Source organism: Megascapheus bottae, chromosome X (genome assembly GCF_031878675.1).
Source record: "Megascapheus bottae isolate mThoBot1 chromosome X, mThoBot2.hap1, whole genome shotgun sequence".
Classification (NCBI taxonomy): Eukaryota; Metazoa; Chordata; class Mammalia; order Rodentia; family Geomyidae; genus Megascapheus; species Megascapheus bottae.
In genome coordinates, this window is record NC_143547.1 from 47015363 (window position 1) to 47032558 (window position 17196).

At 41.1% G+C, this 17196-nt stretch overlaps 1 protein-coding gene across 1 annotated transcript in view; it reads left to right on the top strand.

The window, feature by feature from the left end:
• The first annotated feature begins 1935 nt into the window (after positions 1 to 1935).
• LOC150041006 (vascular endothelial growth factor receptor kdr-like) overlaps positions 1936 to 17196 on the top strand; it is a 145152-nt gene continuing 129891 nt past the window's right edge. Inside the window, exon 1 of the mRNA XM_090327270.1 lies at positions 1936 to 2087. Within this exon, the coding sequence (XP_090183396.1) occupies positions 1970 to 2087 (118 nt within the window). The 5' untranslated portion in view covers positions 1936 to 1969. The remainder of the gene's footprint in view (positions 2088 to 17196) is intronic.

The following is a 17196-nucleotide window of genomic DNA, read 5'->3' on the forward strand; positions in this document are numbered from 1 at the left end:
AATCCTAACACACAAGAGAAAGGTAGTAAGAATCGGGACTTTTTGTTGTTGTTGTTTGGTCGTGGGGCTTGAACTCTGGGCCCGGGCCTTGTCCCTGAGTTCCTTATCTCAAGGCTACTGTCCTACCCCTTGAGCCACAGCGCCACTTCCAGTTTTCTAGTGGTTAATTGGAGTCTCACAGACTTTAGTGCACAGGCTGGCTTTGAACCATGGTCTCAGCCTCCTGAGTAGCTAGGATTACAGGAGTGAGCCACTGTGCCTGGCTAAGAATCCGGACTTTTAAGAAGACAATTGGGCTCAATTCTCATAGATGGGATTAGTGATAGGACCCTGGTGAATCATGCCAGTAACCCAAGCTACTCGGGAGTTTGAGAACTGATAATCCTGTTATGAAGCCAGCCAAGACAAAAAGATCCATGGGACTCTTATTTATAATTAGCTAGTAAAAAGCTGGAAGGAGAAGTTGTATCTCAAATGGTAGAGCACTATCCTTTTTTTTTGCCAGTCCTGGGCTTGAGCTCAGGGCCTGAGCACTGTCCTTGGACTTTCTCAAGGCTAGAACTCTACCACTTGAGCCTCAGTACCACTTCTGACTTTTTCTATATATGTGGTACCAAGGAATCGAACCCGGGTCTTCGTGCATGCAAGGCAAGCACTTTAACCACTAGGCCAAATTCCCGGCCCTAGAGCACTATCCTTGACTGAAAAAGTTAACAGAGAGCACTGGGTTCAAGCTCCAGTGCTGGCATAAACAAACAAATGGGATTAGTGACCTCTATGACACTGACCTTCTTTCTGAACATGCTCTGTTTTGAGCATCATCTTGAAATGCTTTCGTTCCTGGTGGTGCTCTCTCCCACCAAAGAGAGAAATATCTTGGAGTTAGGAAACATTTCTAATTAGTCCTGGGATAGTTATTTGGATCGCCTTGAATATTGTAATTTGTCAGTTTGGGGTTAGCTCCTTTCCTAAAATGTTTTGGGGTATAGCAAGGTTAGCACATACAGCTAAAGTCCCTACCTACCAAATTTAAGAAGAGGGGTGTAGCCAGACAAGAATGTCTGAAGACACTCACTCTGCCGAAGGGTTATCTAGGCAAATGCAGGTAGCCTTTATGGGCTTAACGTTTCTCCTTTGTAATTTGAGTTTTCCACTTAGTACTAGTCACCTGCATCGATTCCTTACAACTTCTCTAAAAATCTGCATCTCCATAAGAGCTCCTCAGCAGCTTTAATCTTTCTGCCAAGGGAAGGCTGAATCGGAGTCCAGACCTCTCCTCCTTGGGGTGTGCCTGTGCTGACGTGGGTTTCCTCTCTTTCCAGAAAGAAGTCCCCTCACTCCTCCTGGATCCTACCCAACGTCCTAGCCAAGGGGAAATCAGACTGGGGGAGGGGAGCTGGTGGGCTCTGCGGAGGAGGAAAGGGAAACGCGGCTCCATCACACGCTAGCTCCCTAGAGCACTGCAGCTCTCAGACTGGCTGGCTGCACTCGTCTCCTGCTTTGCGGGGGCGCCTGCCTTCCTTCAGGCTCCCCACAGGCGCCCTCTCCTTCCCCGCCTCGCTCCAGGCTGTCCCAACTTCCTTTCTAATCTTGGCTGCCTTCTGCAGAAACTTTAGGGAAGCTGAGCTACACCTGTAGTTCCGAGGATTGGGGATAGAGGCTCAGCAGAAACCCCTACCGCTCATCTGCCAGGGAAAGGTTAGGGAACTGGGAGCCTGGGAAGAGGTGGGGGTAAAGCAGATCGAAGAGTTCTGGGCTCTGTTGCCTCATCTGTGACCATCCTATAGAATAGCTGGTTATCTTTAGGCTCCTGGAGAGGGATTCGGAAGTTTCACAGAAGAAGGCTGTTAGGAGACAAAAGTAGTAGGGGAGGGGACTTCAGAGCCAGAGTTCAGAGTTCAGAGGTGAAAGGTGAGAGTAACTCTTTATTCCTACACCCTGGCTTTTCATCAGACCAAGGAGTGAGACGATGAATGATGGAGCTAGAGAACTCTGCTGCCCTCAGCGCCCTAAGATGCTTGCTCTGTGCCATGGTGCCCGGACCGTCTTGGCCTTCTACCTCTTGCTCGTCCTGCTTGGGACTCCAGGTATGTGATGTCGCACCCCACAGCTACTTGAGATCCATACACTGTCCTGGCACTCCAAACCGTATGGCTTATCCCAAAGAGGCCAGGTCATAGGCATTGGAGAGATGGTGAGGACTATTCACTGGTACTTCCAGGCAGATTTCCCAGCCAGTATTGCAGGCAATTATGGCTGGAAGTTCTTAAGATTAGTGGCAAGAGAGGAAAGAGAAAGTTCCCAGAGTGAGCGATTGTCCTAGGGAGATTTAACGTGCAATGTTTGGTAGTTGTTGGCATACTTTCTTCCTGGGGAATTCACACTTGTTGCAAAAAGTCTTGAAAATCGGCTCCTGAGGTTTTTCTTTTCTTTCCCCCAAACTACCCAGAGGGTAGTTTCTCGGTGTCTGATACCTCCTCAAAGCCTTTAGGCAGAGCACAAATGAAATCTGTAAAGTTAAGTCTGTAATTTTAACCTGAGCAGGAAAAAAAGACACATGTGCAGTCTCTCTGACTCTTAGAAAATGGGTTAAGGAAAGAAAGGGAAAAAGGACAGAATTGTGACAATTCAATTTCGTTACTTGGGGAATGCAGTTATTTCAAATGTGTTGTTTTTATAACTGCTGAGTCCAACATGTTTAAAGTTATACTCCTCCCTCCCCCCTCCTAAAAAGAAGAAAGCCCAATTAAACACGGGATATCCTTTGGATCAGCCATTGTTTTCTTCCCTTGGAAAGGAAAGTGAGGCATTCCTGGGATAGGTGTCAGCCTATTCAGGTAGTAAGTGCCTGTCTTAACTATGTGGAGCCCCTCAAACATACTCAACTTTTAGAGCCAATTGCTTAAAGATACCAATGAGATTGTCATACACTTATCTGTCACTGCCTTAGCTGAGGGTTGGAGGTGGCATGTGCTGCTGCCTCCAGAGATTTTCTGCCCTGAAGGAATTCAGAAGAATCTCAATCCAACCTTTCCATCCAAAAGTTCATAGCCAATTCCCACAATAGAGTAGACTAGTCATTGGCCAATAGACACAATGGGAAAATCGGAATGGGAAAGTCTGGATAGCTTATCTTTTAGTGGTAAACCATTTTCGTTCTGTTCTTGTGGTTTCTACTATTTCTCTCACTCATTAATTTGAATCTGACCATTATAAAAGGGGTCAGAATCTAATATTGTTCCTGACTGTTCTTAAAAGTGTTTTAACAGTGCCAAAATGAGCCTCTAAAGTTCTCAGGGTAATTTATTCCAACAAGATGGGAATTATAATATATTGTCATTTTATTGTGTGTCCTGGTACTTTGGGCATCTTTCACTCTTTCTTGGCTTTACCACTCAAGGCTGTCACTATTTTTTTTTGGCTAGACCTGGGGTTTGAACTCAGGGCCTGCCTGAGCAATGTCCTTGGGCTTTCCTCAAGGTTAACGCTCTACCACGTGAGCCATAGCACCACTTCTGATTTTTCTACGTATGTGGTATTGAACCCCGGTCTTCGCCCATGCTAGGCAAGCACTCTACCACCAGGCCACACTCCTGGCCCAAAACTGTAATTCTTGTACCTCAGCTCCACTTCGGCTTTTTGCTAGTTAATTGAAGATAAGTGTCTCACAGGCTTTTCTGCCCAGGCAAACTCTGAACCACAATCCTTGTATCTCAGCCTTGTGAGGACTTAGAATTACAGGCATGAGCTACCAGTTATTATATTTATTCTACAAAATTGTCTTGGTGTCTGTAGAAGAATGTAAAAAGTACTGGCTACCTAAACAACTGCTATATATATATATATATATATATATATATATATATATATATATATACTGGTAAAACATTTGTGTACTTCTCCTCTAGCCTTCACTTTAAAATTATAAAATAAAGATGTATTCTGTTTTTTGCCAGTCTTGGGCCTTGAACTCAGGGCCTGAGCACTCTCCTTGGGCTTTCTCAAGGCTAGAACCCTACCACTTGAGCCACAACACCACTTCTGTCTTTTTTCTATACATGTGGTACTGAGGAATGGAACCCGGGTCTTCGTGCATGCTAGGCAAGCACTATACCACTAGGCCAAACTCCCGGCCCAAGATGGATTATTTTGTTTGATTTCCATGTTCTTTGTAAATGAGAACACAGATCACGAACCAAATAGTCGTAGGAAGGCAATGGAATTTACAATGAATTCAAGATGGAAAGAGAACATTTTTCTGCTGGAAAATGTAACTCTCTCCTCTAGAAGAATGACTTCTCTGGATACTGAGGAAGCATGTGGATATAACTTCAGAGCTACTGAAAACAGTCACTAGAAATGTCATATATACAGCAATGGCAATTGTGGGAGCTTTTAGAAGAGGAATCCATACTCATTAGAGCTAAAGATAGAACTTGTCAGAATAGCTGAATTGTTTTTGAAAAGTATTGCTATTATAAAGGTAATTGCGAGGAGTTACAGTTACATCAGTCAGGAAGAGTACATTTCTTTTTTTTTGCCTGTGCTGGGCCTTGAACTCAGGGCCTGAGCACTGTCCTTGGGCTTTCTCAAGGCCAGAGCTCTACCACTTGAGCCACAGCACCACTTCTAGCTTTTATCTATATACGTGGTACGTAGGAATCGAACCTAGGTCATTGTGCATGCTAAGCAAGCACTCTACCACAATGCCAAACTCCACGCCCCAAGAGTACATTTCTTTTGGACAGTATCATCCCTTCCCTTGTTCTCTCTGTTTTTCCCTCCCATTGGCACCCATAAGTTGTGTAGTTGTGTAGTTTATTTTCAGCATTGTGTCCAATGCTGCATTTGTTCACCCTTTGTCTCAATTGATTTTTGCAATAGTGGAATTCTGGAGTGGAAATCAAGAAGAGTGCTATATATACATATATATATATATGTATATATATATATTACTGGAGCTACTTTGTCAAGGCCTTCGATAAGGTCTGTTTTCCTGTTAGTTGGAGCTAGAAAGAAATTTGGAGATTAGATTTAACAGGATTTATAAATGATTAGAATGCTGTCAGAAGTACTGATAAGACGAAAGCATTCTTACCACTAGGCCAAACTCCTGGCCCTGCTATATGTATGGTTTTTTTTGCCATATATATATATATTTTTTGCCAGTCCTGGGCTTGAGGTCAGGGCCTGAGCACTGTCCTTGGACTTTCTCAAGGCTAGAACTCTACCACTTGAGCCTCAGCACCACTTCCGGCTTTTTCTATATATGTGGTATCAAGGAATCGAACCCAGGTCTTCGTGCATGCTAGGCAAGCACTTTAACCACTAGGCCAAACTCCAGGCCCTGCCATATATATTTTTAAAGACAATTTTTATGTTTTGGTTTGCTTTTGAAAACGTATTGTATTCTATTGTACTGATTTTATAGGCAAATAAATCAAAACCTATTTTGATTTAGTTTATTTTTACTGAATAGTGTCTAATGCCAACAAAGGCATTAGTTCTTTGGTCCTGCTGGCCAGATTCCATCTGCTGTACTTTGGTCTGACTTTGAACCTCACATTAGCCTTACTGTAAGACTAAGGTGTTTTCAAAACAGATTAAACTGGGTGGAGAGAGTCCTTGAAACTTTGTCATGTAAAGAACTAATGAACTCAGACCATTTAGCTAGAAGAAAGGCTCTGGGAAGTGTGTGAAAGGGGTGTTAAAGCTGTATGCAGGCCCTGCAGAGGATTTTCATGTGAAAGAATCTTTCTGCTGCTCCAAATGGAATGGACTGGCTTGGGGGCAAATGGGAGTTTTCACCCTGGAGTACAAATTCCACAAGGAATAGCCCAAACCCTTCAATTCTTACATAGAATGGTTCAGAATATACTTTCAGAGTCTGGAAAGGGGAGGTTGTGGGGAGTACTGGGGCCTCAGCTCAGAGCTTTATACTCCTGTTTAATTGTTTCACTCAAGGCTGGCTCTGTGCTACTTGAGCCAGACCTCCACTTCAGGCTTTTTGCTGATTCATTGGATATCAATGTCTAGTGAACTTTTCTGCCTGGAATGGCACCAATTTTTGACAAAACTGTCAGCCTCTCTAAATCTAATGGGGTGAGACTGGAGGCATGGCTCAAGTGGTAGAGCTTCAGCCTTGAGAAAGAAGGCTTGAGGGTAAGAGGGAGGCCCTGAGTTCAAGCCCTGGTAGTGACATGAGGAAAAAAAAAATACAGGGTGGAGCACATATGGAAGTAATAGAAGCCAGATATGGGAGAAGATCTGTAGGATCCCAAATAGAAGTCATATCAGTTAGTCACAGGATTCTAAGTAGGGCACTAATGTCTCAAGCCTCTAATCCTAATTGCTCATGAGGTGACGTCTAAAGACCGAGGTTCAAAGCCAGCCAAGGCAGGAAAGTCCATGAGACTCTTATCTTCAATTTACTAGCAAAAAACCTTGAAGTAGAAGTGTTGCTCAAGGGGTGGAACACACCCTTGAATAAAAGAAGCTTGGGGACAGTGGTCAGGCTCAGGACTGGTACAAATAATTCTGCTATTCTAAGAAGTATCAATTGCTACGTATTCTATGTATACAATGAATTGGAGTTCATAAAAAGATTAAGGGGAGAATAGTAATTGAAAGGGAAAACTCAGAGAATAGTTCTAAGTGTTTTCTAGAGGGAATACTTATACCTACATTATACCCACAGATATCTGACCCTCTGCCTAATGATAAAAATTAGCTGATTTCCAAAAGTATATGTTATATTTGTTATAGTGGGAAGCTGAACCATTTGATTTATGGTGACTCAGACCAAGTCTGTAATAAGAAACTTTTTGTAAAAACTAAGTTTCTTCTGGTGAACCTAATGGGCTTCTTACCATAAGGGAACAAAAGCTGCAATTCTCCAAGTTGCGCTGAAGCTATGTTCTTGAGCTTCCTGTCTTTCTGTCAAGGCTATGAAAGGAAAGGACATTAAGTCTCTTCAGGAAAGACAGAGTGGGGGCAGGAACTTAGTGACTGAAATGCTATGGGTATTCACAAGCTCCATTGTATCTTGCTTGTTTTTGGTGGCCCCAGGTTTCTCTTTTTGTGTAGCCAGTCTGAGGTGTGGCAACAGTCCACAACTTTTCCAGTAAAAACCCAGCTTGTCAAACTGAGCCTAATATTTCTTTTTGTTGTTGTGTGCTGGTGCTGGTGCTTGAACTCAGGATCTTAGGCTCTGGGTTGACTTTTTTTTTTTGCTCAAGGCTGGCACTTTATCCACTTGAACCTCTATTTCTGGCTTCTTGGTGGCTAACGGGAGATGTGTCTTCCACTCGAATTGGGATCCACACAGATCTTAGCTAGGACTATGGGTGTGAGCCACTGGTCCCCAGTTTGATGCCAGTGTTCTTGTTGATCAGGTGAGAATGTTGAAATTGTGTGCTACCCAGCTCAAGAATTTCAAAGAAGAGGATGTGAAAAAGGCCAAATCAGTTAACATTATATGCTTATCCTTCCATTCCCTTGTTTTTTTTAAGCCACATCACTTTTGTTTTTACTTTGTATATCGAATTGTGAGTAGTAGATTCATCTGAAATGATAATCTCCAGGCCCAATTGAAAACGTAAATAAAGAAAAACCACTGCATTATGTGATCACAAGGACTTTCCCATTTCTGCAAGTCTAAGAAGCACGAAACCTAATGCTATTATATCTGCCGTTCCCTCTTTGAGTGTCTAGTGTACTGCATTCGAAAGTATAGCCCCTTCAAACAGAAAGGTTCTAAATTGTTTGCTTGGTACCACCGGGTTCTTGTAGCTATTTAGGAGCCAAAACTTTGTTCTACAATATTAGGATTAAAAAAATCTGGATTCCTTGATCTACCAATGGAATCATGTAGCCACATTGGTGTAAGGTGACCTTAGAGTCACCATGCATTGTATTTTCCCAGACTTTGGAATTTCCTCCATGATCACATTATCATTGCTAATAATGTCTCATTTTGGATAATAACATTTTAATATCACTCCATTTTGAAGACTTGTAGTCTCAAATCTTTGTGTTATAGGTTAGGAAACTAGAGGACTAGAGAGAGGAAGACAGACATGACTCAGGTTGCACAGCAACTTAATGGCTTCTTGGAAATCTGGTTAGGATCACACTTCTGAAACTTAGTACAGTTGACATCCATCTGGTAAAATGAGTATTTCCTTTTATTTTTATGTTAAACAATTCCCAGCAGGTACTTATGCCTTCAGTTTCTAGTACTGCTGTGGGTTTCCTTCAGGTCCAGGCTGAAAATGTGTTAGTTTCTAGCTGTCCCTTTCCAGAGATTATCAGAACAGAGAAATGGAGAAAAAAAAAGCACAAAAGGGGCCCGGTGTTTGGCCTAGTGGTTAAAGTGCTTGCCTAGCATGCATGAAGACCCGGGTTCAATTCCTTGACACCACATACATTGAAAAAAAAGCTGGAAGTGGTGCTGAGGCTCAAGTGGTAGAGCTCTAGCCTTGAGAAAGTCCAAGGACAGTGCTCAGGCCCTGAGCTCAAGCCCAGGACTGGCAAAAAAAAGCACAAAAAACTACAGCACAACAATTACCAAAACAAATCAAACAAAAAATAACCCCCTGTGCTCTCTATTGTTAGATCTGTCTGACTACCAGACAGGTCTCTCTCCTTGTTGAAACTCATATTTTCTCATTTTTTGCCATTCCTGGGGCTTGAACTCAGGGCCTGACCACTGTCCTTGGGCTTTCTCAAGGCTAGAACTCTACTACTTCAGCCACAGCACCACTTCTGACTTTTCCTGTGTATGTGGTACAGAGGAATTGAACTCAGGTCTTTGTGCATGCTAAGCAAGCACTCAACCACTAGGCCACACTCCTGGTCCTTATTTTCTCATTCTTACATGGTGCCCCTTTCTGGTGAGATTTTATATCAATCTTGTGGGACCACAGACTCTTCTGGCTAGATGCAAGAGATACTGATGAACATTTAAAATTTAGTCTTTCTATTCTTATCTCTCCATTACCTTCTGGCCAATTGGTTGCCCAATGTTTGCATTTAATCACTACCTTAGAAGATAGTTTGTGCCATTGTAGATAGTTTGTACACTGTTAGCAATTTCTTCCTCAAATTCAATTTGGATCTTGTCTTCTCATGGCTACTACCATTCACTAACTAACCTGAAATACAAACCCCTACTGTGGGCCAGGCTGAACGTAATTAATAACCTTCGTCTATAATATCCTTATAGAGACCTGAATAGGGAATGAATTTTGCATTTATTAAATATAGGCACACTATAATTAATTCCTGTTTTACTTAATCTCTTATAAACAATTTAGTGGAAGGAAACATTCCTTATTACATATCAGAAAATTTAGATGGCACAAAAAGGCTAAGGGACCTGGACCAAATGGGCAGCTTTAATTTCATTGTTTTTGTATGAGTGCTGGTCCTGGAGTTTGAACTCAACAGCGCTCTCCTTAAGCCGTCTGGTTCAAGGTTAGTGCTCTACCACTTGAACCATAGCTCCATTTCCCATTTTTTGTTGGTTAATTGGAGATAATCTCATAGAATTTCCTGCCCATGGTGACTCTGTCCTCAGATCTCACCACCCTGAGTTCTGGGATTACAGGTTTTAGCCTCTGGTACCTGGTTTATTTTTATTTTATTTTATTTTTATTTTTTTGTTGGCTATGGGGCTTGATCTCAGGGATTGGGTGCTGTCCCCAAGCTTTATTGCTCAAGGCTGGTACTGTTACTACTTTGAGCCATAGTGCCACTTCCAGTTTTCTGGTGGTTAATTGAATATAAAGGTCTTGGATTTTCATGCCCAGGCTGGCATTGAACTGTAACTCTCAGATCTCAACCTTCTGAGTAGCTAGGATTAGAGGTATGAGCCACCAGTGTCCAGCTCTGAGAGGTTTCGATTCAGCATGTCAGTGCATCTTGATCAGTCACTTCTTCCATTTTTCTCCTCCATCCCTCTCGGTTCCATCCATCCTCTCAAGCTACTTCAATGTTTATTTCTTTGAGATGTCACTATAATCTAAAAATATATCTATAGTTGTTCATTTCCATTGGTCTAACAAAATACCAGAGTCTGGGTACTTTATTAATTTTATTTTCTGTGGTGCTGAGGTTCAAAATGAGGGCCTTATGCATGCTAAAAACAGACAAACAACAACAACCCAACCCCTGCACTACTACTGAGTAACATCACCAGTCCCTTGTTTATTGAGACAGGGTCTCACTATGGTATCTTAGACTGGCATTGAATTCATTGTGTAGCCCAATTTGACCTGAATCTCACAAGCCTGTCTCAGCAAACTGGCAGTTTAAGTAGTACAGTGATAATGTGAATGAAAGCCTATTATTAGTTCTATAACTTATGTTTTCAATCTCAGCTCTTAGTCTTCATGGGCACATTGCAACTGTTTCCTGTCTTGCTTTTGTTTATCCTAATAAAGTGAAATTAGATTTGAAATTGAACTAGGTTCTATTTCCCCTGCAACCAGGAACCCTTTTCAGGTGAAAGAGACTTTCAAAGCTATGGTTTGGAGGCTACTACAGGGGTCAGAGGGAGGGGTGAGCAGGATGGAGAAGATTCTTATCTCAGGGAGGCAAATTAGTGGTCCTTTGTTATTCCCATGGCTCTTTCCAATCTCAGGGCTTCCACAGACCATAGGCAGGTTCAAAATTGGCCCCAGCCTGGCTGCCACATCCGGATGAGGAGGAAATCTATGGATGTTAAGTCTATTTTCAGATTCTACCGGCTTTAGCTTTGCTTCTCCAGATAGGTTTCCTTAGATCTTCCTGTTTTCTTTCGTAACTGTGGGAAAGACATTGACAAGGAAGTAAACTGGGATGTTTGCCTATGGTCTGCAATTGTTGAAAAAAGGGGTCAAGGTATTGTGACCTACAATTATCTACCTAATTGTCTTTCATTCTTTTTGTCTCATTCTCAGGGCTTATGTGTCCTTCCTTGGTTTCCTTGCACAAAGTTCTATTCAACTTTTTATCCAGGCTATATTGATAAGACAAATAACACTGGGGAACTAGATGACAGGATTCTGGGCATAGCTTTACCATGAATTCACCAGCGAACATGAAGACATGGAGGGATCAATTTCTCTCTCTCTCTCTCTCTCTCTCTCTCTCTCTCTCTCTCTCTCTCTCTCTCTCTCTCTCTCTCTCTCTCTCTAGCTCTCTCTCTCTCCCCCCCCCTCCCTCCCTCCCTCCCTCTCCCCCTTCTTCTCTCCCTCTCCCTCTCCACCCATCCCTCACCCTCTCTTGTCTCCTTCCCTCCCTCCTTCTTCTCCCCACCCCGCTCTCTGTCAGTCCTGGGTTTTGAACTCTAGCTCTATGTCTGGGCACTGTCCCTGAGCTCTTCAGCTCAAGGCTAGTATTCTACCACTTTGAGCCACAGCACCACTTCCAATTTTCTGATGGTTAATTGGAGATAAGAATCTTATGGACTTTTGTGCCTGGGTTGGCTTTGTATCACAATCCTCAGATCTCAGCCTCCTGAGTAGCTAGGATTATAGACGTGAGACACTGGTGCTCAGCTCCATTTCTCTTGATGAGTCTGTCTCGCTGTCTGTAAATTGGGAAAGAGTAACTAGTGATCATTCTTGAAGTATTCCTTTTTGCAGCAGGCTGGTACTGGGACTTGAACTATGGGCCTCACACTCTTTCTTAACACCCCCAAAAGCCTGCTCAAAGCTGGCACTTTACCACTTGAACCTCACCTTCACTTCTGGCTTTTTGCTGGTTCATTGGAAATAAGAGTTTCAAGGACTGTCCTACCTAGGCTTGTTTTGAACCAATATCCTCAGATCTCCATCTCCTGAGTAGTTGGAATTATAGGTGTGAACCACCAGCACCATGCGCCTAGCTTTTTGAAATATATCGAGCACTATTCTTAACTATAATCACTGTATCATGCAATATCACATGAAAAGTGTTTACTCATGACTGCAATTTAAAATCTATTCGTTGGGCTTTTGCCGTTCTTTTTTCTTTAGATTTTTTTTCTCTCTTCTTCTGCCTTGGTCCTAGGCTTAAACTCAGGACCTGGGCATTGTTCTTGAACTTTTTTACTCAAGGCTAGTGCTTTACCATTGAGCCACAGCTCCATTTTCAACTTTCTGGTAGTTAATTAGAGGTAAGAGGTTCAAGGACATTCCTGCATGGACTGGCATTGAATCATGCTTTTCAGAGCTTAGACTCCTGAGTAGCTAATATTACAGGTGTGAGCCACCAGTGCCCAACTATATTTCTCATGTGAGTAAGATACTACATTATTTTCCTGTTAGTATCTGGCTTGTTTCACTTAGTATAGCAATATCTGTTCCTATTCATGCGATCTCAAATGAGAGGATTTGAATGGTTAAATGATTGAATAGTGCTTTTTATGTTATATGTGCCATATTTTCTTTCTTCATTCATCATCTGATTAACATTAGGTGGTTTCCATTTCTCAGCTCTAGTGAATAGAGCTATAAAAAACATGGGAGTGCAGGAATATTTCTAACAAATTGATTTAATTTACTTTAGCTATATCCATTGATGGGATTTCTGCATCTTATGGTTGCATTTTATAATGCAAGGAGCAAGTGAATGAAATAGCCAAGTGTTTCCCATATTCTTGCTCACACTTGTCAGCATCTGTAATTTTAAAGTTCTGGTGGGCTTGTAGTGGTACTTTAGTGTAGTTTCTATCCAAATTTCTTTGATGTTTAATATCTTTTAGGTATGTAATTGACACATTATTGCTTATTTAGCTATCTTGCTTAATTTTAATAATGTTGGTTATCTTATGAAGTTGTAAGCTATATTGCAATAGTATGGCTACAATTTGTGGCTAAAATTTCATATATATATATGAGAAATTTATATGTATTTTTTTCTTACTAAGAATATGGTGGGAAGTAAGGATTGATACCCATGTTTTTTTCCTCTGGATATCTAATTATTTCATCACAGTTTTTAAAATGACTGTTTCCTAATGGATTTTCTTAGTATAACTGTTAAAAATCAATTGACTGAATATGTGTAGGTCTATTTCTTGATTGTCTTTAGTTCCATGTTTTACAATATTAGACTGCCTTTATCTAGTAACTTTTGAAATCAAGAGTATAAATCCTTCAACTTTATTTTTATTTGATTCAATTGCTTTGTATATTCTAAGTCACTTCCATTCTAGGTGTTCCATATCATTCATTTCTTTTCTTTTTTCCTTTTTTTTTTTGTCGGCTGCGGGGATTGAACTTTGGGCCTGGGTGCTGTCCTTCAGCTCTTCAGCTCAGGGCTAGTGCTTTAGTACATAAGCTGTAGCAACACATCTGGTTTTCTGGTGGTAAATTGGAGATAAGAGTCTCTTGGACTTTTGTGCTCGGGTTGGCTTTGAACCATGATCCTCAGATCTCAGCTCCCCCGTGAGTAGCTAGGATTACAAGCATGAGCCACTGGCACCCAGCTCTCAAGGTTTTTGTTTATTATCCTAATGTCTTTCCAACTTGTTTTCTTTCTTATTTCTAGTTTTCTTATTAGCCCTTGGGTCTGTTTAACACGGAAGAACACTTTCTATAGGAATTAATCCTTTATGGGTGGAAGTGGAAGTATATACCTGTCATTTTATCTTATTTTATTTTTTTTCTGAGTATGTGGCACTGAGGAATCGAACCCAGGGCTTTGCGCATGCTAGGCAAGCACTCTACCACTAGGCTATGCTCCTGGCCCCTTTATTTTATTTTATTTTATTTTATTTTATTTTTGCCAGTCCTGGGCTTGAGCTCAGGGCCTGAGCACTGTCCTTGGACTTTCTCAAAGCTAGAGCTCTACCACTTGAGCCTCAGCATCACTTCCAGCTTTTTTCTATATATGTGGTACCAAGGAATCGAACTTGGGTCTTCGTGCATACTAGGCAAGCACTCTATCACTAGGCCAAACTCCTGGCCCCTTTATTTTATGTTTTTATGGGTCATGGGGCTTGAACTCTGGGCCTGGGTGCTGTCCCTGAGCTCTGCAGCTCAAGGCTACACCTGAGGCACAGCCCCATTTCCCATTTTCTAGTGGTTAATTGGAGATTAGAGTCTCACAGTCTTTTTTAATATATTTTTATTGTAATTAATAGAAGGGTTACATTATATTTGCCAAATAGAAGGTACACTACTTCACAAACATTGCTACCTTTTCTCGTGTGTGTGTGTGTTTAATTTTTTTTAATTTTTTATTGTGATTAATAGAAGGGTTACATTACATTCACCAGATAGAAGGTGCATAACTTCACAAACATTGATACCCTTTCTTATGACATGGTCTCATGTTTTGGTCCCTATTTCCCTCCCCCCACCTGAGTCTCATAGTCTTTAGTGTCCCGGACGGCTTTGAATTGCAATCCTCAGCTCACAGCCTTCTGAGTATCTAGGATTACAGGTGTGAGCCACTGCGCCTGGCTTGTCATTTTAGAATCAGGAGAATTATGGAATTACAAAAGTACGTTAATAACTGGGTGCCAGTGGATCACACCTGTAATCCTAGTTACTCAGGAGCTTGAGCTCAGAGGAAGACAGTTTAAAGCCAGCCCATATAGGTAGGAAATTCTGTAAGACTCTGATTTCAAATAAACTACCAAAAAAAGATCTGTGGCTCAAGCAGTAGAGCACTAACCTTAAGCAAAATGAATCTCAGGGACAGTGCCCAGACCCTGACTTCAAGCTCTGGGACCAGTACACACATAGCCCCCCCACCCACCCACCCCAACACAAATATACACAAGGAAGTTTATTCACTAGGCTATACAAGGAGACACATATCAAGTTTTTCCTCAGCTCATTCATAATGCCCATAACAGTAGCTTATTAATAAAAATTGTTAATTCATCTGAGAAATCTACTTAAGTCCTTTACCCTTTGTTATTAATTGGGTTATTGGTTCTTTGGAAGTTTAGTTTTTTGAGTTCCTTATATGTTCTGGATACTAGACCCTTATTGGATGTATGGATGTCAAAGAACTTCCATTCTGTAGACTGTCCTTTTATCTTAGTAAATACGACATTCTTGCATAGAAACCATTTATTTATTATTTATTTATTTATTTATTGACTTGAGCTCTGGACCTGAGCACTGCCCCTGAGCTTCTTTGTGCTCAAGGCTAGTAGTGCTCGACCACTTAAGCCACTGCACTACTTTTCTGCTTTTTTGAGCAGTTTATTGGAGATAAGAGTCTGACTGACTTTCCTGCCTGATCTGGATTTAAACTATGATCCTCAGATCTCAGCCTCCTGAGTAGCTGGGATTACAGTTATGAGCAATTGGTACCCAGCTACAGAAACTTTTTAGCTTGATACAGTTTCATTTGTCATTTGTCTCTATTTGCTGATCCCTGGCAATTCTACTCAGGAAGTTCCTGCCTATGCAAATAAGTTCTAATGTTTCTTTTAGTCCTTCCTGTAGTACTTTCGAGGTTTCAGGCCTTAGACTGAAGTCTTTGATCTGTTTTGAGTTGATATTAATGCCTGGTGACAGACAGGGTTCCAGTTTCAGTGTTGTGTATATTGGTATCCACTTTCCTCAATATCATTTGTTGAAGAGGATGTCTTTCTTCTAACATGTATTTTTGTCATCCCATGTCAAATATCAGGTAGCTGTGGATCTATGAGCTTATTTCTAGTTCTTCTAGTCTATTCCATTGGTCTTCAGGTCTGTTTTTGTGTCCGTAAATGCTGTTTTTGTTATCATCTTTCTGTAGTAAAGTTTGAAGTCTGGAATTTTGAGATCTTGTGATTCCATATAAGTGTTTCTATAGTTTTCTAAATGAAGAATGACAGCAGGATTTGGATGGACATTTCATTGCAACAGAAAATTAATAATAAATCGGCAAAGGAGCTAAATAGACACATCTCAGAAAAAATAATGACCAATAGATACATGAAGAAATATTCAAAACAGCATTGAATTCTGTTTCTCTCCTGTAAGAACAGCCATCATCAAGAATAAAAACAAAAGCTGGGTGCCAGTGGCATGCTTGCAATCCTAGCTACTTAGGAGGCTGATACCTGGGGACCACATTTCAAAGCCAGCCCAGACAAAACAGTCCCTAGTTAACTATTCAAAAAACAAAAGTGGATCAGTGGTCCAAAAGTGGTAGAGTGCAAAAAGAACTCAGGGACAGCACTCAGGCTCCGAGTTCAAGCTCCATTATTAATGTACCCATACACACTAAAGAATACTAACCACCAGGTAAAGGGAACCCTTTTTAGACTTTTGGTGATAATGTAAATTAGTGCAACCACTGGGAAAGGAAGTTTGGAGAAATTATTATTATTTTGTCAGTCGTGGGGCTTGAACTCTGCGTCTGGGCCTGTCCCTGAGCTCTTCAGCTCAAGGCCACTGCTCTACCCCTTGAGCCACAGCACCACTTCTGGCTTTCTATTGGTTAACTGGAAATAAGAGTCTCGTACTCTTTAGTGCTCGGACTGGCTTTGAATTACAATCCTTAGATCTAGCTTCCTGAGAAGTTAGGATTACAGGCATGAGCCATCATGTACCTCTTGGAGAGATTATTTAAAAAATTCATTGGAGAGATTATTTTAAAAAATGCAACTACCCTATGATACCCAGTGATACCACTATTGAAATTCACTCAAAAAATTACAAGTCAGGATATAATTAAAGACCCTTGTATGTCTGTGTTCATTGCTGTACTGTATTTTCTTTTTTTCTTTCTTTCTTTCTTTCTTTTTCATATATTTTTATTGTAATTAATAGAAGTGTTACGTTATATTCACCACATAGAAGGTGCATTACTTCACAAACACTGGTACCCTTTCTCATGTCTTGGTCCCCATTTCTCTCACCCTACCCTCGCCCCTCATCTTGTTTTCCCCCCTTCTCTATCCTATTTCCAATAACCAAATAAACATATATGCAATATATAAGATAACAAGGTAAAATACTGTAACCATATGAGATAACCAAGGGACAGCAAAAGAGATGAGAGATAACATAGTTCATTAAGGAAAACAATCACTTATTATATGGCTTTTGTTTCTATATCCTGGAGGTCCTTTCATTTAGCATCATACTATATGGCCTTATGTATCTAGGTTTTGCTCTATTGTAAATCTCTGCTAGGAGAGCCCAAGGTTTCTACTGATTGTGACAAATGAGGGAAACCATTGAGCCTAAGTTCCTTTGAGTCTGGCTTACTTCACTT